The sequence below is a fragment of the Girardinichthys multiradiatus genome, chromosome X, assembly GCF_021462225.1.
Source record: "Girardinichthys multiradiatus isolate DD_20200921_A chromosome X, DD_fGirMul_XY1, whole genome shotgun sequence".
Classification (NCBI taxonomy): domain Eukaryota; kingdom Metazoa; phylum Chordata; class Actinopteri; order Cyprinodontiformes; family Goodeidae; genus Girardinichthys; species Girardinichthys multiradiatus.
Window position 1 is genome coordinate 14,572,425 of NC_061817.1, and position 21,348 is coordinate 14,593,772.

The following is a 21,348-nucleotide window of genomic DNA, read 5'->3' on the forward strand; positions in this document are numbered from 1 at the left end:
TTGTATAGGGTTTAGGTCAAGAATCTGTGCAGGACAGTCAAGCTCATTCATACCAAACTCACTTCACTATGTCTTTATGGACTTTGCTTTGTGCTGGTGTACTAATTTGTATTCAACAAGGGGAGATATAGATGGTGGTCACTCAAACAGCTTTATTATTGATAACCTCACAAGGGAGAAGAGTTTACAGCACCAGATATGTGTCTCTCATTGGAACTAAAGGGCAAAGCCCAGCTCCTGAAAAACAACCCCACAGCATAAACCCCCCTCCACCAAACTTTACACTTGGCACAATATAGTCAGACAAGTATTGCTTTGCTCTCAACCACCAAACCCAGACTTGTCCATCAGATTGCCAGACAGAGAAGCAGGATTCGTCACTCCAGAGAACGGGTCTCCACTGCTACAGAGTCCAGTGGCAGGCTGCAGATTCTCTCCATTCAGAGTCACTGTTTTACGGGAAGTGTCTAAACTGATACTGAACTTGTTCTTCAATGAATCTTTGTAGTGTAAAGAGCTAGAAGATTCCATCCCAATCCACTCCAGTCCTTTCCCAGCAGCTTGTCTGATCCAAGCTGTATAGTAGCTGCCCAGAGAATAGGAGACCTGACATCTGATGGTCAGATGTTGACCCGACTGCAGAGTCACAGAGGCTGGCTGTGTCAACTGTTCACATATCACATCTATGAAGAAAAACATTTATTCAAATTGTTAACAGCAGTAAACCATTGTGGTGTGATTATTATGTCAGTCTTTCTGTGTCAGTGAAACTCACAGGATCCAGCAGCCAGCAGCAGCAGAGCTACAGAGAACATGTTGGTGTTGAAGGTGATCTGATGGGAGTTTCTCATCTTCTGCAGCTCACAGCTTTAGATAAAGCCTTTAAAACCAGCATGTTTAATTTACATAAAGACAAACTAGCCTCGCATTATTTTTATTCTGTTATTGTTAGACCCGTTCATTCAAATTTTTCAGCATGAAGGGAGACTAAAATACTTGCAGAGTTAACACTAGATTTATTTTATGCTTATGAAAGTAACATGCTGTTTGTCGGTGTTGATATTTCTATTTTCATCATTCAAACAATAAAAGATGTGAAAAGACTTGCATTAACTGTTTACAAAGATGGACATCTCAAAGAAATAATCATATAATAAGATTAGTTCTCCTCATTATTAGTAGTACTTGTAGTATGCCAGAATTTCTTATTTATTTTTTAATGCTTTACTTACTGCTTTTTGTACTCCATGTTAATTTATTATTTTTATTTTTCTGAATCATTTCACTGCCAAGAACTATTGTTTTCAACCATAAACCTTTTTCAAAAGCATTTGAAACTGTTTGGTATCGGTGTGACTTATTTCCATCTAAAACATTTTGTGTTAAGTTATGTTAGGAATATTGGATTTTTATTGTTGGTATTTTCTACTCTTCATAAACACTGAAAACTGTGTTTATGAAAATTTCAGTGCCTTGGATGAGAGCCCTCGTCACAACCCAATTTTCTGCAAAACCTAAAATAGTAATAACCCCCTCTCCCAGTCACTAAATCTATGGTCTAACTATGGTTAGACCATAGATTTAGTAACCATAGACATTTTTAAATCTATGGTTAACTTATCAGGGCCCAGAGCAATAGATTTACAGCAGGGTTTGTCTGACCCAGGGATGGTTGTTTGTTTTTTTTTGGTTTTTTTTAGAATACTCAATAGCGAGTGTGAGGAGCCAGAGACCTGCCCCCTGGGACCACATGGAGGAGATCGAAGCCACAGACATCCAAAGGCCCCCCAGAGCCAGGAAACCCAGGGAAACTGTTTGAACTTACTGCACAGTCAACAGTCAATGAGTCTCTCGGTATCAAGTAGCCAGCAGCAGCAAAGCTACAGAGAACATTATAAAGTACAGTTTTCCTTCTTATGCAGCTGAGAATGAGATCAGCTGATCTACAAAACCTGAGTGTTCTGTTTGCATAATGACAAACCAGCCAGTCAGTATTCTAACTTGATATTGATAGATATTTAATATGTTCATTTAAGCAAGTAGAGCAAGTCTGCCTGAATTAACATTTTTGATAAAAACAGTTAGTTCAGTAAGAAACATAAAACTTATTGTAGCCTTCTTTTTTGACTTTTTAATGAAAAAACCATATTGTTTTTTTCTGAAATCAATTCAGTTCATTTAAAATGGTAAATGAACCAAACTTATATAGCTCTTTTCCAGTCATACCAACTACTCAAAGCCCTTTACACTAGAGCCACATTCACCCAGTTACACTCAGCAGGACAAATTATCTTTATAAGAGAGTGTTTGTTTGTTTGTTTGTTTGTTTTGTTTTGTTTTTTATTTTGTTAGCTTTTTTATTTTTGTTGCTTGACTGACTAACTACATTTCTACATCTAATTTATGCATCATTCATATTTCTGATTATATTATGTAGCAGCCATGAAACACAGTTTCTAGCTGTAACATACATTTGAAAAAATAAACATTTTATATGATACCTGTTGAGAAGTGGCTTGCGTCACTGTATTCAAGAGGATTATGTATCTTCTAGTGCCCCCTATAGGTTTTAATAAAAATAACATGGTCTCTATGTTGAAGCGCTGTGTGTCTTCCTTTGCACACTGCAGAAGCATCTACCTTCAAGCTTGAGAGTCCCAAATGAACCATGCTATTAATTTCATCTCTAGTGTTCTCCACACATCCCCTCAGACTGCTGGCATAAGTGTTATAACTAGAGACAGATTAGTCAAACCACATCCATCCCATTGTCTTTCCCCCAAGTTTTCTGATCTAGTGCATATCACAGCAGGTAAATCTGAACCCAAATCCTCTGAGAGTTGGAAGAAATGGACTCCATAGTCTATTCTCTACTATCTTTTAACATAAAAAGAAGACAGATAATATAGTGAGACAATTATCTGGAAGCTTTTTCCCTGACCAACCATCTGCGTTAACAGGAGAACAGGCTGGACAGGAAAGAAGAAGCAGAAGAGTTAGTGGCTTCATTATCCTGAAGTTGGTGAAGATGAGACCCATGATGCTCCACACAAAAAACAGCACAAGTCAGCAGGACAGAAGTACCTGCACAGACTAGATATTTGCATCAGACTATCACCAGGAAGGACTTCATACTCTGAGATTAAATGTAATTTAATGAGAATCTAACTTTATTTCATATAAACACTGTAATTAAATGTGATCCTCGTGTGTGTCTGCAATCAAAATCATTAAAAATAACCAATTCATTGGAGATAAATTAAATATCTTAATTCATATATTGATCTATATTTTTGATAATCCACTGCTTTATTAATGCATCAGAAAGCTAATTGATGTTTTATCTAAACAGAACTTATTTCAGTTGAATATTTGTGTTGAATGTGTCTGGTATGGGGTCAAAGGTCAGCCACATGATGAGGGTCAGTCCTCTTTCAATCAGAGGTGCTTTTTAAGACCATTATGTTTATGGTATAACACATTTATATAAATTAACAGGTATTTTCTGTCAAAGAAGCAGTTGCTCCTCTTGTAATTTGAGAAATGGTTGTAAGGATTTAGATTATCATCATGTTTAACACATAAGTATTTCCATTTTTTATTTTTGCTTTCTTAGTTTTTTTAATCTAAACTAAATCTAATAAAACAACTTTTGCATTACAGTGTTTGTGCTATTATTTGTTGTTAGAGATTGATTACAAATAGCACAAGAAAACAGTAAGATATAGCCACATCTATCTCATATTCTTCCAAATAGATAATCTGCTCCATTTAATAATCTGTTTTAATCTTTATTTAACCTTGGTATAATAAAGTATAGGGTAAAATGTTCATTATATATAAAAAAGAAGCAACAAACAAGTGTTATACACAGTAAGGCAAGTTTAGTTTTACGATATTGCAGATTGGTGCAACAAAGATGCAGATGTAATATCTTCATTAACTTATTCTGTCAGAAAATATCAATTAAGATTTTTTTAAAAAGTTGATCCAATTGAAATTTCACAACTCCAGCCACTTGACCTTGGCTGGCATCTATGTGAGAAACTCACCTGTTGTAAAATATTCAATACAGTCCTGTCAAGCAGCATTAATGCAAGAAAAGGCCACAACTCTCAATGCAAAATAATGTATTTTTTAAAACATTACATAACTAGCATATTTATTTTCAGTGAAGTGTCAAACTGAAGAAGAGAATGTTCATGCTAATACAGCATATAGTTATTAAAATTCGCAAATGTCTCTCTTTTTTTAGAATGATTATTTTTAACACTTTTGAGGGTGTTTAACCCTTAATTGGTTGGTTTCTGTTGATTCAACAAAAAATGTTAAACATTGTTATAGAGTTTTAGCCTGAGAGGTGTGTCTGACAGCAGGATGTGTTGGGTTTTCTGATCATGGCTGAGATGTTTTAGACAAATTTACCCACCAGTAAGGTTGATATCTAAAGAAAGTCACGCAATATCAGTTACTTCCATCGCTGTTAATTCTTAATGCTTGATCATTTTATGTCAGGATGTAAGTCAGGAAGCTACTTGAACCGAGAACAACAGCTGACATTCAAATGAAAGGAGTTAGATATGTTTCTGCCATCTGAAAGGTTTATTTATATTTCTGGAGGTTTGTGTAAAGTTTCACAGTTGCAGGTGTTTACTCAGAGGAATACAGAGAAAGAGGAAGTGGCTCTCTGAAAGGAAACTGGAAACCTGCGAAACTCAACCGATAACAGCAGGTCACGCCATGGTGGCTTCAAGAGTTGGTTTCTGAACAAACTGATGTCTTCTCTGATCTGATAACAAAAACCTCAATCTCATTTGTATTTTACATGTTTAATGGTTTTAGCACATGTAGAAATGAAAAACTGCATAAGATACAATAATAGCGATTTTTGCTGTACTTTGTCATCTCTATATCGAAAAAAAAGGTTCAGATTTGATCGATTGTATATAGAAAATGATGTCAATACTAACATCAGAGATCAGTAAAAGATGACAAATGATCAATATGCTGTATTTAAACAACCTTTTAACAAAGCAACATTGACAAAACCTTTAGGATAACAAGACTTTGATAGTCACTTTATAAACATAAAAGTATTATTGTCAGATGTCTACTCTCCATTTTATGATAACAGACAGCCATTTCATTAAAAAAATATTTTCAAAAGCATAAACAAGCATAAAAAAACATAAACAGAGCTGATTGCTCAGTAAAACAGAAAAAAACGATCACTGTGTTTGTCCCACATTATTTTCCTCTCGTCTCTAAAAAAGAAACAGATAAAAAAAAAATGTTTTACAGATTGTACTGCAGTTCTGCAAAATTCTTTTAATGTATGCTTTCATTCAGTTTGTCAGCCAACAAATTTACCTTCTGCAGGCTGAGCATCAAGTTGCATGAAAGACTGAATATGAAGAGGAATAGGAGAGACAAGGCCGTGAACCACAGGCTGCTGAATTCATCTTCATCACCAACATCGTCTGTGCAGCTCCATGCAAACGTCAGAGTAGAGAATTCTAATAAAACCACAACAGGGACAAATTAGATATGTGCCATATACAGGAAAGTAGTTGGTTGCACTGGACTTTGTTTAAGGGAATTACCGGTACATTAGAGGGGGCTGAATACATATGCATGCCACACCTTTCAGATTTTTTTTTTATGCAAAAGATTTTGAAAACCATGTATCCAGTTTCTTCAACTTCACAGTTATGTGCTATTTTCTGTTTGTCTTCCAAAGAAGGTATTTAAAAATACATTGAAGTTTGATGTAATTTAAAAAAATAAAAGTTTATGAATATTTTTGCAAGGCAATGACACCTGCGATACAGAGAAAGGTTTGTGTAAGCGCATAAGGATGTGCATGTGAAACAGTTTTGGCTTGCAGCAAGAAGGCCCTTGGTTTGAAACCCTGCCCGGGGTCTGTCTACATGGAGTGTGCATATTCCCCTCTCGTATGTGTTTGTTCTCTCAAAATACCACGGCTTCCTTCCCGTTCCAAAAACATACCGGTAGGGTAATATGGGTAAATTAGTTTCTTTAAATAGCTCTTAGGATTGAGTGAGTGTGTGCGTGCATGTGTGTCTATAGGCAGGTATAAACAATTAATGGATGGGTTTTTGCTTGCATATGAGTGTCATGCAGTTCAGTTCTTTCTCATCTGATCAAATTTTTTAAAAACTGTAACTACTGACTTTATAAACTTTTTCTTTTAGACTAACTCTCAACTCCTCATACCCTCAAACTAAACAAAATATTCTGATTTTATACATTTTCCCTGTCTGTCAAATCTGAGATTATTATGTACTTTTTCATTTGTTAGTTATTCACAAACATACAACAAGGTACTTCCATGCAACATTTATTTCAAACATTTATAAGCTGGTTTGGCAGAGACAAATCTATGTTGAATAATTATCACAGTGACAAAAACAACCAACATGACTACATGACCTCTGGACATTCACAGTGACTGGTGGCATCACAAAATACACGTTTTCAAAAAGACAGAGCAACATATTTGCACAAAAAGGCACATTTAACACTTCAACTAGACTGTTTCACACTCAGTTGAGTTACCCATGGCTTGAGACACTCCTCTGGATTTCATGTGATTTTCAGGCCCAGTGGGCCACACGTTGCAATAGAAGATATAGCCCCCATTCCACTTCTCCTTGGTGGTGGTGTAAACACTTGTAACCAAGTAGCCGTTTTTGGTCTTTCTTGGTGGAAAGGTAATACCATCATAATATACTGAGCTGCTTTGTCCAACATCTTCAGTCCAGGCGATGTAGTAATCCTGAACCACATTACTGGAAACCAAACACACCAGAGTGACCTCAGCTGATGCTTCTTGGGCAATATCCTTCTCATGGAGCCGATGGACTGTCACTTTTGGCTCTGTCCCATCTGAAATAAACATGTAGGTTAAACCAGATATGCTTTTAGTGATTGGAATTAAAACAGAACACAGTCCCTTGCAAAAGTATAAATAGCTTTTATAACTGTTTTCTCACATTTTCTCACATTACAAACACAAACCTCTGTGAATTTAACTAGGATTTTATCTGATTGACCAATAGAAAATATAACATGAGTGTGAAGTGGATGTGAAAGGAAAACATGAATTTCAAAATTGTTTGCTAATAAAAATCTGAAAAGTGTGTTGTGCATATGTAGTCAAAGGCCTATGGTAACTCTGGAGGAGCTTCAGAGATCCAATAAGAAAGGCATTCCTGAAAGAAAGTCATAAGAGTTGATATTGAAAAGTTTGCCATAAATGATAAAAGGGTGGAAATAGGTGCTGTGGTCAGACGGGAGCACTATTTAAAATGTTTGGTATAGGGGATAACAAACATAGGGGAAACATAGAGGTGGCAGCATCATGCTGTGGGGGGATGCTTAACTTCAGCAGGGTCTATGAAACTGGTTAAAGTTGAGGGAATTGTATGAAGATGTGTGAGTTGTATGAAGCTAAGTACAGCTGTGGAGAATCTATGGCAAGACTTGAAAATAACTGTTCACAGATGTTCTCCATCCAGTTTAGTGGGGCCTGAGGTAAATTGTAAAAAAGAATGGCACAAGTTAAAAATGTGTAAAGCTGCTAGAGACATACCCTAAAAGACTTGCAGTTGAGATTACACCAAAAGAGGGTTTTACAGTCCTGAATACATTCATTCACATCACTTTTTAGATTTCTTTATTTCTAAAATTTTAAACGCCATTTTATTTTGGTCTATCACATAACAAGAACAATTGAAGTTTGTAGTTGTGATGTAATAAAATGTCAAAATAATCCAGAGGCATGAATACTTTTGCAAGGTGCTACACATGCAGGCCATCTGAATTGTCTCTCCTCTTCATTGTCTGATTAATGTATTAATAACATACCTCCTTTGTTGACAGTCAGATCTTGAATAAATGGTCCCATATCTCCTGCGAGAGCAGAACATCTCACTTTGCTCACTGTCCTCCAGTCAGAGTAATTATAAGTGAGGAAGCTGTGTTTGCTGTACTGATGGCCTTCAACCTTTGTTGCTTCCCTAATGTTGCTGCTCACACATTTATCTTCATTAATATACCAGGTGATTTCAGTCCCAGATACAGTTGCGTTGTCCTGTCCAGAGATGACACACTCTAACTCTACCTGCTTGTTGCTGAACATTTGTTTAGGACTTGGAGGGTTCAGCTTCACTGTGAAAAGAGCTGCAAAACAGAAACAAATGATTTAAATACTACTGCCCCAAAAGATTAATTATTTACCAGCTTTAGCTGTAAAAATCTAGAGTGCATTTACCTTTTGAAGCCTTCTTTGTATACGTTTTTCCAAGGTGAGTCACTTCACACGAGTAAACAGCTTCACTGTTCCAGTCCGAGCTCTTCACCTTTAGGACGCTGACAGCTGAATACAAGTCTCCGAGTTGTTTGGGAGGCCATTCGTTGTGTCCATGCACCTCATTGCCATTCTTTTTCCATTTGACTGACAGATTTTCAGTAGAGAAATCCTCAATGGTGCACACTAGTGTTTGACCCTCTCCAGTTGTCGCTGAGAGCAAAGTCAGTTTTGGGGTTGAGGAGGCCCCTGAGCAAGAGAGGAAGAAAACAGAACTTTTCAGTCTATCTCAGATGTTATCATCCGACTTACAAAATATTCAGAAAAAAATACAAGGGAAAAATCTAAAGCCAATCTTTAAGTGATTGGTTAAGAAAAATATGAATATTCAAGCTATTAGATATTAAAACAAATGAGAAAACACTTACTTTTTGCATTCACAGTCTTGGTGCCGCCAGGATGAATCACTGAACATTGAAAAGACCTTAAATCTGCTTCAGATCTGGACACTTGAACCAAACTGACTTCTGTAAATCTGTTGTTTGCTCCCACTACAGGATAACGTACAGAATCCAGCTGTGCTCCACTCGCATCACTCCACTCAAAAGAAAGACTCTGTGGGTAGAAGTCAAGAGCCAGGCAGCTCACGGTGACTTTATCTCCAGACGCAGAATTAAACCAAACCATTGGCACCAGAGTTGGAGATACAGGCAGTTCTGTCAAGGAAAGGGTTGGTTTGTTTTTTTAAACCACAAACTGGGAATATGACATAATAAAAGACCTAGTCTAATTATTTAATCAGTAATCCATACAAAATATTTGTAAATTTTTTTCCCAAAGACAAATTCTAACATCTACATTAATAATCTTGCCAGCCAACTACAGTAATTATCTGTACAAAAGAAAATTTGAAGGTTATTTTTCGGAAGCAGTTTTTCTTTGAAATTTTAGATTTTAATTTTGCTGAATAATTTCATATAGCTGCTTGCAGTAATATTTTTCTCCCATTTAGTCAACACCAATCAAAATAAAAAAAATCATTGATTAATACATTTTATTTTAATATTCTATATGGAGCAAATTATAAGGTTTTAAGTGCATTGGCAAAACCCCTAACCCTTACTTACGTATAGAGTACGTGTATGTTTTTTGTTACGTACGAGCATCAAAGTCATTTCTTTTTGTGTGAGTTAAAGAAAATACTGCTAAAGTCAAGTAAAGTAGTAAAAATGTGCTGCTTTAAGGACATATTTCTGTTTTTACTATTGTGATAACAATATCACTAGATGAACATTTTTAAAAGAATAAACCTCTTTAAATATGACATGAAAATGCAACTTACCTGAAGTGACTGTGACTCTGGTCCCTCCACCCCAGTAATCTAAGGCATCACAGTGCAGCGTTCTCTCTCAAAGCCTGAACAAAAACATCAAGCATCAGAAAACACACACACACATTTATATGAAGATAAAACAAACACAGAGCAGGTATGTTTTAACATCTGTATAATATCCCAGTGTGACTCTTTTGAGTTTGTTATTCATTTAAATGATGGATGGATGGATTAATTTTAATCATGTGCAGGAAGGGCAGAGAGCAACTTTTAGCTCTTAACAAACATATTCTTTATCCTGAAAGATCTAAAAAAAAATTTTTTTCATTCATTACATAAACACAGCAATATTGAATATATTTAGTTTTATTTGGAAAAAAAAAGTGTAATTTCTTGTGTTTTTTCTTTCACCTCTTTCTTTGGTGGCTTTTTGTATTGCTGTTTTTCTCAGTGGCATAGCCTCCTTGCCACCACTGTGACAAACCCTCACACAAAAACATCAAGTTCAGATCTGCATTAGAATATACAGAACCTTGTCCTGTAATCGGAATTTTTCTTTAGAAATGTTTTGTAAAATTGGAATTAACAGTTTCTTTCATCAAATAAAAAGATAGCATCGCTTAAAATATATATATAATATAATTAGACAAAACCTTGTTGATGTTTATACAGTGAAACACATTATATAGATTAATTGCATGCAGACTGATGTTTTCAAGCCTTTATTGATGGACGGATCCTATTAGTAGATTTTATATTGCACATTTTGTTCTGCAGATGCCTTGTTGTATAAGCATAATGGATTTAAATAAAGATTTTAAAACGTATCTTTTTTGGTCATTGCTGATTACATGATATGAAATGCAAAATGTTTGTTCTACAGCTTCTGAATTTGCATCAATAGTACCCTCTTGATTGGACTGTAACTGAAGGCATTTTAATTAAACTTTTGTTTTCCTGTTGATTTATGATGGGTATATTGTAAGTCTTCCTCCCTGTGCAATCATTATTTTAGATAAATTGTCAAATTAAATGATTTTTGTAACACTTAACTGTTTCACTAATTGAATTCACCCCAAATTGACATTTGTTTTTGTCATCAAAAGCTTTATTCAGTCTGAAACATCTTTTAGAATGATCCAGGGAAGGAAACTAAGGATTAGGGTTGCGTACAGTGCTGCATAAAACAGAAAAAGCAAATTATCAAGCCATCCATCTGGTGATGCACCTGTTGCATTCAGTCGGAGAAAACGACTCCAGATGTTCATGGAGAAAGAGATTACATTTCTCTGAATTCTAAACATTAAATGCAGAAGCCCAAATTTTAATTGTGAAGAGCATGTACCGTAACTAAATAATTATCACTGTTATTTTTTATAGAGCAACTACAGTTTTTGTTTTTTTTTCCTTTTTTGGGTCTCTTTAACTAAAATGATACATTTTTATTTATTTGGATCTATTTCTTAATGTTGAGCTGATGCTGTTTGTACACTACATTTAGGATATATCCCAATGCTAAAATTGTGATTCCATTGCTTGTAGTTGTCTGGCAGGTTTTTACACTGGCAATGTGGTGTTTTGAGTCACTGTGCTGTATGAGCACAGAAGTAAAGAGCAGAATCTCCCTCTGTCAGACCCCTGATCCTGAGGTGTGCAATGCTGGGAGACACATCATATGACAGATCAACACGACTTTTAAAGGATGAAGAATATTCCTTTAATGATGTTGATAGTCTTCCAATCCACTCAAGAGCTTTCCCTGTCTTTTGTCGTGTCCAGTGAACAAGTTCACCATCTATGTCAAATCCATTCACAGCACAAGATATCTTTACGGTTTCTCCAGGCTTTTTCACCACAGACGGTGACTGCTTCAGTTTGATTTGACTCCAGACTCCTGCAAGTAAGGAGATGATGTTGGATGAAGAAAAACATCACAAAAACACACAACTACCAAAGAGCATCCAGCATATAAAAGGACTGTGTTTCTCACCATGAATGGCAACTGCAACAAATAAACTCCAGGTTACTAGATTTATCATTTTGCAGGAACTCAGACACACTGGTTTCTGGTTAGTGTTCTTCTCAAAACTAAACCAGCTCCTAATTGTTCTGCCTCAATAGTCTGCTGGTTAAAAAGTCCGTCCTCTATGGCTTTAATATGGGATATACTTCTGAACTATTTACATGTATTTAAAATTTACAAAAGGAAAGTACTTAAATGGCATGGTTGCAAAGCAGCACAACCCACAGGAGGGGTTGACAGGCTTCTTATTTCTCCATAATTGACAATTAAATCACCCCCATCCTAACCACCTTGACTTTTTCAAAAAATATATAACTATAAAGACACTAAGCAGTTGATTCAGCTGCAGCTACCATATATACAAACAATAACTGGGCATTTTACAGTTAAGTACATTAATCTGGTCAGGAAAACTGGAGCACAACAGCTTGCCATTAAACCTGACTGAGCTAGATTAGTATGTTTTAGCCATTCAAGAAGGAGAGTTATTTAAAAAAAATAAAAACTTGTCCAACAATCCTCCAGCTGTTGAAGGCATCAAATTATCTGACCCTAAATATTGACTTTATTACACAGAGTTCTTCTCTCCTCCTTGAGAGTTTTTAGGAAACAAGTATACTGACATAAGATCACAGTCCAGGCTGAAGAGAATGGGATAAAAGACATTAATGAATGAATTTTGGGACCATTTTGTCACCTTTCTTTCTGTTGCACGGAACATTCAGTTGCATGAGTTAATATTTTGTGTTTTGACTTCATGTTATGGTGTTAGTTTTCTATCACTTTTCTATCTTCATTTCTATTGACTGTTATAGGGTGTGTAAGCAGCCTAAAAGCTGTTGGAGACAGAAACTCTTCTTCCCGCTGGTTCAAGTGCATGAAGTGACATGATCATGTCAAATATTTTGCCATCAAAACCTGACATATACCTGTGACCTTCTTCCACCTCTCCTCTGTGCAACAAGAAGTCATTCCGGTGAAGTCACTTGAAGTGACTTCTTTGATAAGAAAAATGAGAGTCTTTTCCTGTCCCTATGATGTTCTTTCCCACAGCAGTACTCTAAAAGGTTTTGGATACTATTTGCCCAGGTGTTATAGATATCTCTAATGCGTCTCTTTGGACAGGTGTGGTTTCCAGGTCTTTAAAAATATGCAGTCAGTCCAGACTAATAACCATAGGTCAATATCAAAACCTCAATTTCTGTCTAAAATCTTTGAAAAACTTGTAGTAAAGCAACTCTCTTTTTTGGAGGAAAATAAAATGTTGGGGTTTTTTTAAAGATTTATTTCTGGCATTAGTGACCTTTATCTTTTTGGTGTTGTTTTTTTTTTTTTTTTTTTGGACAGACAGGAAATAGGGGAAGACATGTGGTAAATGTTGCTGGGGCCAGGACTCAAACCCAGGACTGCCACGTTGAGAACCAAAGCCTTGGTACATGAGCCACACGCGTAAACCCCTATACCAACAGCACTGCACCCAAAAAATAAAATGTTTGATAAATAGTGTGGATTGAGCAGTATTTGACGGAAACAGGCTTATTTTGAATGTTAAATGACATTATTATGGTGGCTGATAAAAAATCGACAGTAATGGTTTTATTGGATCTCTCTGCCATTTTTCACACTGTTCATCAGAAAATCTAAACCACTAAAGTCGGATCCCTTTGATCGTCATTTTCTGTTTTCCTGCCATGTTTTACCAGTTAAGATCATTTATTTGTCCCTTTTCATCACTCTACTACACCTGGCACTGAAATGTTTATCACAGAGAAATTTTACTTAAAATTCTGATAGATATGGTTACAATAAAGATTTAAACATATGCCTTTTACTGAAATAAAGTCACTAGTTAGGTGGAGAAAAATATTCCATTATGATGGCTGGATTTACTGTATGGTTTCACTGAGGATGGAAGATCTTGTGAATTGTGAGATATGACTTAAGTTGGAAAAATAAAAGTATCAGCCAATTTAACATTTTGTCCTGCATTTGCTTTACTTACCACATGGCTGTGACATGCTTATATTTGCTACTAATCAATTTAAATCAAAGTACTGCAAAGTTGATTGAATGAAATGATTACAATGATAGTTTGTGTCATGTCTTAGTTGACCTTTCCTCATAGTGTCTGTTCTGCAAGAAATTTGCTTTTATGACTCTTCTTGGTTCATATATTACATTATTGTTCGTTGGCATTTCTTCAGCTAAATTTACATTAAATGGACATAAAAAATAAATCTATTCAATGCTTTACTATTTGGCTGTATTCCCTGATAAATGTCAGTTTTATTAAGGGTTTTTATAATATTTAACTGGACATGACAAAGATTAGAGCAATGATGCAAAACACACAGAAGATTATTAATGGATTTGTAATTTCTGGCTTGATTCCTATTTTGGGCGGCATGGTGGAGTAGTTATTTGCACTGTTGCCTTGCAGCAAGACGGTCCTAAGTCTTTCTACATGGAGTTTGCTTGTTTCCATGTTCTCTCTAGATACTATGGCTTCCTCCCACAGTCCAAAAACATGACTGTTAGGTCAATTGGTCTCTTTAAATTCCCCTTAGGTATGAAAGTGTGCATGCAAGGTTGTCTGTCCTATGTGTCTCTGTTGTTTCCTGTGATGAACTGGAGATAGGCACCAGACCCAAACTACTACCCTCTGAATATGTGAAACTATGGTCCCCATTAAGCCCATGCTGTCTCTCCAGACAAAAGCTGAAAAGATAATCCACACGAGACGTCACCGCTCATCGCTGCAGAGACCAGTTCACCACTGCTGGGCTCAAACACAGAAAGGTCCTCAACAAAGACACCTGTAGATATATGCTGGTGGAATGTAAGGCGGCAGATTTAGTTTCTTTTATTTTTTTTACCAAGCTTTAGCTATTAGAAGAGGATATAGACTGAGCATCTCATCATGAGTGTAAAGCAGCCCTGCATCTTTCTCAGAGGAGGAGGAGGAAAGAAGAGACAAGTAAGTCAGTGAGGTTTGTTGATTTAACAGTAAAGGATAGAATATATGCTTTAAAGTTGTTTTACAATTTTTAAATGTATTCTGATCTTAAAAAAAATATTAATCCAAGTGATTTAAGCAATTTCAAATTCAGTCACTGGCTAATTTCCGTTTCTTGTAGCAGCCAGTTTTTATGTGACCTTTAATTTACTGTACAAAGGAAACTTAAATAACTGTGGTACAGATTAAGGACGGAAGAGCAAACTTTTTGCAAGTTATGGGGATTTATGGGAACTCAATTATTCTTCCATGTCATTATTTTTTATACAGTTCCATTGTAGTCATCACTGATGGTCAGATTTTGACCATAACCTAAAAATCACAGAAGGCCTGACCTAAAATTTATACATAAACCTTATCTTGGGCTCTAAGATTAATTGCACTAAATGATTTAAAGACTCAATTATGTATGTATATTTTAGATGTGATAGATTAATTGTGCATGAAACTACTAGAAGATGTCTAGCAAGATGAAACAGACAGATTTTAGTTCCATTGATGAGTATATGTTTCATTATAGATTATTTCCTCCTAGTTTGGCACGTTTTTTATTATGTAAAATGCCTTTCCATACATTTATGCGTGCAACTTAGATCTTTTACAAATGAACATAATGTAAAGGTTCTACAAAACATAACGTTGCGGTGTAACTGCGATGTGCACTTCTTAAGCTGAGACAAAATGCCTCTGAAACAAAGTTTTCATTGCTTTACAGACAAGAAATCTTACTCAGGATGAGCTCGAAGGTAATGTCCATTTGGCGTTTTCAGATGCAATCGTTGAGTTAATGTGGAACAAGTTTGATAATTCTCCATTTGATTTGTAGAGCTACGTGAAGCCTTTATAGAGTTTGATAAAGACAAGGATGGCTTTATCACCTGCAAAGACTTGGGGAACCTGATGAGAACCATGGGCTACATGCCGACTGAAATGGAGCTGATCGAACTGAGCCAAAACATTAACATGAACTGTGAGTACTGTGAAATAAACTGGACTTTGGGCTTTTTTATGCACATCCTGTACTTGCACTGTGAAACAAACAGAGTAGTTATGTAATTTTACTGTCTTGTTGGCACAGTGGGGGGACGGGTAGACTTTGAAGATTTTGTGGAACTGATGACCCCCAAGCTTCTGGATGAAACCGCCGGGATGATCGGGTTAAAAGAACTCAGAGATGCTTTCAGAGAGGTGAGCTCAACATGTAGTGCAGCTTTTTTTCTGTCTATGTACCGTATGGGACCCCCTGGGGGATATTAAATGAATTTCATTAATATGGATACATTTTGTTCTTCTTTTTTTTACAGTTTGATATAGATGGTGACGGAGCTATCACATCTGAAGAGCTGAGATTTGCTATGATAAAGCTATTAGGTGAACAGACGAGCAAGAAAGAAATAGATGAAGTGGTCAAAGACGTAGACAACAATGGAGATGGAAAAGTTGACTTTGAGGGTAAGAAACAAGAAGACAGTCATACAGACATTAAAATATCAGCCTTATGTAACCATCTGCAGTCAGATGTTAAGTTAGAGGATTGCTTTGTGAAATTGCATAATTGATGTGGTTCAAAATACGACAATGTAACAGTTGTTATGTAAAAGAGGATTATAACTAACTTCTTTCTAATAATACATTGCAATCTGTTGGCTTTCATTGCTAGAAAACTTTTTTATTCATTATTTCTGACTTGCCAGATCTGACTGCTCTGAATTGAAAAGGAAGGATTAAAATGAACTGGATGGAGTGAAACTGTTATTATTGATAAAGTATAATTACATTTCAGTTGGACTTGTTTATTTTTGTCACAAATGACTTCACTTGACTTTTTCTATCCAAATATTTCTATAATGAAATTCATAGTATTGAACAAAATTTACATTAATTCAACTGAATTCCGATGATTTCTGTTGAGCTAAGATGGCTTAAATTGAGTTGGCCTGAGGTTAGTTAAGCTAGCTTTAGCTGAATTCACATGATATGACTTAAGTTGTACTGAGTTGAATTTTCCTTTTTTTTTGTTTGTTTGTTTGTTTGTTTGTTTGTTTGTTTGTTTGTTTGTTTGGTTTGTTGAGTTTCATGTCAATTTTGGGGAGTAAAATGCATATTCTTGTGGTTGGTGGTGCATTTGTTATTGCACAGGTAAACAATGATCTGAAATCATTCCTAATTCTCAGTTCCCTAATTAAAGGAGCTATTGTATGCCCGTTTTCAGTTTGAATGATTCAGATAAGTAATCTGTTGTGGATTTTCTCCCCAGAGTTTGTGAAAATGATGTCGAAGAATTGAGGACAACAAAATGAAGACAGAAGAGGATCCATGCTGTTTTAAATTCTCATCTGACAAAACCTAATTTTTGTAAATAGTCTCACTATCTACATCAACATTATGTTAATTTTTGTAACAAATAAGTTATTTTGTTTGTTAAAAATTATATGTATAAATTTCCATTAGCAGTCCTTAATAAAAAAAATAAGAAATAATGTTTTCCTTTGTATTATTTGACAGTTGTGTTTAAAAACATTTGTTATATTTTTGCCTTATGTTCTCCAGAGCACTCCCAGTGAAATAACGGTTTGTGTCAATTGTTTTAAAAAAAGCTAATTAACAAACTCAGAAAAGAACTTTTTAAAGTAATGAGAAATGTTATTACATAAATAGCTGGCATAATAGTAAAAAAATAAAATGATACATTAGCAGAAGTTCAAGTACAGATACCAACTGTATTAAAGAAGCTGCGTTTTGACCAGTAGCTGTAAATTGTATTACTTTGTATTGCACCTTGAGTCTTGAAAAAACAGGCAAATTAGTGAGTCTTAGGTAATTGCATGATAAAGGTGGAGTAAAGTTAGTGCACATGCACTTTACTAACTTTTTACTAACATTTTGATAAGACGATGGTATAGAGTTATGTGCTAGGAAAACATTTTGACATGAAAATCCCTTTTGACTAACTTTCCCCAATAACTGTTACTTGATTGGGGATTAATGTGGACATCCTGATGTGCCATAATAGTACTGTTTTAGTGGCTCCACTGTTTAGTTTGTCCTATTATAGATTTTGTGCAGAGATTTTTCTCGCTCTGCAGTTATCTGTTGTTTGTAAAGCTCATTTGAATGACACAATGTTTATATTGTAATGCTATGTACAGACAATAGTTGCTCTGTTTGTTGGACCAACATTGTTTTGTAACGTGATGATTCCAAGAGGTTGATTAAACGATTATGATGTTAAACACATGAAGACATTATTATGCTTGGTAAACAGCACTAAACAACAGTCAGTGGAAAACATTAAGTGTTAGTATTACAGTTTTGTGCACTGGCAATTGGTATTTATATGAGAACGTACAGACTGTGACCAGGAGGAACACTTCTGTAAGGATCGAATGCAGCTTCCTAAATGTTATTGGTTGTATCTGCAGGGGACCGCAGTTGTTTTAATAGGGATCTGCCCCCCAAAGCATTACTGCAACCTTGGAACAGCAAGGTGGTTGTTTGTCTCATTGGTGACACCTAGAGGACAATCTTAGCAGCAAACAGTCTCCTGTCTTCTCTTCACCCCCAAAGGTCTGTTTTACATGGATTCTATCAGCATAAGGTTTTTAATTTTGAGTGTTTTAGCCTTGAATGTACTTTATCTGAGAGACTTTTGAAATATGTGCTGAATCAGTTGCAATTTTATGAAGAGTGTTTTTTAATAACTCTACTGGGAAACATTCTTTAATTAGAAATAAAGTAGGAATTTCTATAAGGTTTAACCCATAAAAACTAATCTGGTTTTGAGAAAATGTATAATTGATGAGACTCTGAAAGCCTTTTTTCAATCTTGCAATACATTCAGAATTTTTCTTTTTAGGCCAGTTTCATTTTAACAATATCTAGAGGAAAAAGCCCAATAAGCAAAACAAAAATGTCAAATGACTGACTGACTGACTGACTAAAATAAGGCATTCTGTAATACCACAAATAAAACCTTCCACATGTCTTTTGCAGAAGAATAAGAAATCTGATCATAATATATAGATATTGAGCCTGTTCAGTGCAGACGTATAACTGATTACTGTGCTTAATAAATAATATGCATCCACTAAAACATGTAAATTTCTTGCTAAACATTAATCTAAATAAATCACAAGCTTATAGCCACCACGTTAATCCGAGCTCAACAAGAATGACTGGCCTGGTATCATGTTTAAATGACAGCTTATTGTTGGTTATACTGGATTTTTTTTTTCTCCCCAACCATTTTACTCATCTGCAGATTTTCAGTAATGCTATTGCAAAACCATTTAACCATTAAATAACCATTTAATAATGGGATTCTGCTCTGTTTGCTAACTAAATATGATTACAATAAGAGGTCTAAACATTTAATGTTTTTACCATACATGAATGCAACTAGTTGCCTGCAAACATTTCTGCATAACATCTGACAGAAAATGCAATCCTGCAATCTCCATAAAACTGGCAGTCTTATGGAGAGAGTCTCGTACTCAGCAACCAGTTACAGGTTTGTTTTTCAATGAACTTGACTTGTAAACCTTTTACTTCCAACTGTTCTTATTCTGCCCTTTTATGGAACAGAGGCAAAAGGGATTATACATCATGGAGCAACATTCATACAACCACATGTCAACAATCTCGGGACTAATCTCTCTGGGGTGGGATTAGTTCCAGTCCTGTAATCCTCAACATGGGACCCTCAGATGAACAGATGGCAGATAAGATAAAATTGCCACACTAATTCTCATCTAATGTCTACAAAAAAACAGAAAGAATGATGCCAATGTGATAAATAGGTGGAAATTGTCAATGTGATGGTGTAATTTTAAATAAAATATATTTTGAATAAATGTATAAATTTTACTGGCCAATCACTGGTATAAGATAGTCAGTCATTTTCTACCGCTTATTCCATAGTGGATCGCAGGAGAGCTGGTGCCTATCTTCAGCAGTCTATGGGCAAGAGGCAGGGTACACCCTGGACAAGTCACCAGTCCATCACAGGGCAACACACAAACAACCATGCACACACTCATTCATACACCTAAGGGCAATTTAGAGTTACCAATTAACCTAACAGGCATGTCTTTGGACTGTGGGAGGAAGCCAGACTACCCAGTGAGAACCCATGCATGCACGGGGAGAACATGCAAACTCCATGCAGAAAGACCACAGGTTGGGAATTGAACCCAGGACCTTCTTGCTGCAAGGCAACAGTGCTACCAACTGCACCACCGTGCAGTATAAGATACTTTTATTAAAACATCACTAAGGTATTTAAAAAAAATTTATGAAATATAACAATTTGCAATCAGGCTTTTATATATAATTATCATTAGCAATTTCTTTGTCCTGTCATGTTATTGGCCAAGAATTAACCTTGTTTCTTATATTTTAACTCCATCCATTTCCTATGCCCTTAATCCTGTTTGAGGTCACAGAGGTGCTAGATCCTATCTCTAGTGATCAGTGGGCAAGGGGCATACCCTGGACAGGTCAACAGGCGTTCACTGGGCCGACACAGAGACACAAGAGACCGAGAACCATAATCCTAAAGGTAACTTAGAGTCAACAGTTCACTAGTTTAATGTGACATGCAGGCTTTTTGACTGAGGAAACCGGATTACCTGGAGCAAACTCACGCATCCATGGGAACAACATGCATAAGCATTTACACTCACCGGCCACTTTACTAGGTACACCTTGCTAGTACCGGGTTGGACCCCTTTTTGCCTTCAGAGCTGCCTTAATCCTTCGTGGCGTAGATTCAACAAGGTACTGGAAACATTCCTCAGAGAGTTTGGTCCATATTGACATGATAGCATCACACAGATGCTGCAGATTTGTCGGCTGCATCCATGATGTGAATCTCCCGTTCCACCACATCCCAAAGGTGCTCTATTGGATTGAGATCTGGTGACTGTGGAGGTCATTTGAGTCCAGTGAACTCATTGTCAAGTTCAAGAAACCAGTCTGAGATGATTCGTGCTTTATGACATGGCGCGTTATCCTGCTGGAAGTAACCATCAGAAGATGGGTACACTGTGGTCATAAAGGGATGGACATGGTCAGCAACAATACTCATGTAGGCTGTGGCGTTGACACGATGCTCAGTTGGTACGAAGGGGCCCAAAGTGTACCAAGAAAATATCCCCCACATCATTACACCACAAACACCAGCCTGAACCGTTGATACAAGGCAGGATGGATCCATGCTTTCATGTTGTTGATGTCAAATTCTGACCCAACCATCCGAATGTCGCAGGAGAAATTGAGACTCATCAGACCAGGCAACGTTTTTCCAATCTTCTATTGTCTAATTTTGGTGAGCCTGTGTGAATTGTAGCCTGAGTTTCCTGTTCTTAGCTGACAGGAGTGGCACCTGGTGTGGTCATCTGCTGCTGTAGCCCATCCGCCTCAAGGTTCGACGTGTTGTATGTTCAGAGATGCTCTTCTGCATGCCTTGATTGTAACGAGTGGTTATTTGAGTTACTGTTGCCTTTCTATCAGCTCAAACCTGTCTGGCCATTATCCTCTGACCTCTGGCACCAACAAGGCTTTGTGCCCACAGAACTGCCTCTCACTGGATATTTTCTCTTTTCTGGACCATTCTCTGTAAACCCTAGAGATGGTAGTGCGTG

General features: G+C 36.3%; 1 protein-coding gene and 2 gene segments (V, D, J or C); 1 reads left to right on the top strand and 2 right to left on the bottom strand.

The window, feature by feature from the left end:
• Positions 1-321: 321 nt before the first annotated feature.
• LOC124863061 lies at positions 322-815 on the bottom strand. The segment is given in 2 exon segments: positions 322-683; positions 776-815. Coding segments are annotated over 2 exon segments (402 nt in total).
• A 3,998-nt stretch (positions 816-4,813) lies between these two features.
• LOC124863062 lies at positions 4,814-12,660 on the bottom strand. The segment is given in 7 exon segments: positions 4,814-5,264; positions 5,371-5,516; positions 6,580-6,909; positions 7,891-8,205; positions 8,297-8,581; positions 8,761-9,048; positions 12,618-12,660. Coding segments are annotated over 7 exon segments (1,443 nt in total).
• Positions 12,661-14,453: 1,793 nt separating this feature from the next.
• LOC124863240 (calcium-binding protein 5-like) lies at positions 14,454-17,184 on the top strand. Its single transcript, XM_047357541.1, has 6 exons — positions 14,454-14,665; positions 15,420-15,450; positions 15,531-15,674; positions 15,783-15,892; positions 16,009-16,156; positions 16,962-17,184. Exons 1-6 carry the CDS (start codon positions 14,609-14,611, stop codon positions 16,988-16,990), a joined length of 519 nt encoding a protein of 172 aa, XP_047213497.1. The 5' UTR covers positions 14,454-14,608; the 3' UTR covers positions 16,991-17,184.
• Positions 17,185-21,348: the final 4,164 nt, after the last annotated feature.

What these genes read in the sequence shown, in the direction of transcription:
- LOC124863240 (XM_047357541.1), top strand. Translation starts at nt 14,609, where the DNA reads ATGAGTGTAAAGCAGCCCTGCATCTTTCTCAGAGGAGGAGGAGGAAAG. An exon ending in TACTCAGGATGAGCTCGAAG is followed by an intron (nt 15,451 to 15,530) that starts GTAATGTCCATT and finishes TTTGATTTGTAG; the next exon opens with AGCTACGTGAAGCCTTTATA. An exon ending in TGGAAAAGTTGACTTTGAGG is followed by an intron (nt 16,157 to 16,961) that starts GTAAGAAACAAG and finishes TTTTCTCCCCAG; the next exon opens with AGTTTGTGAAAATGATGTCG.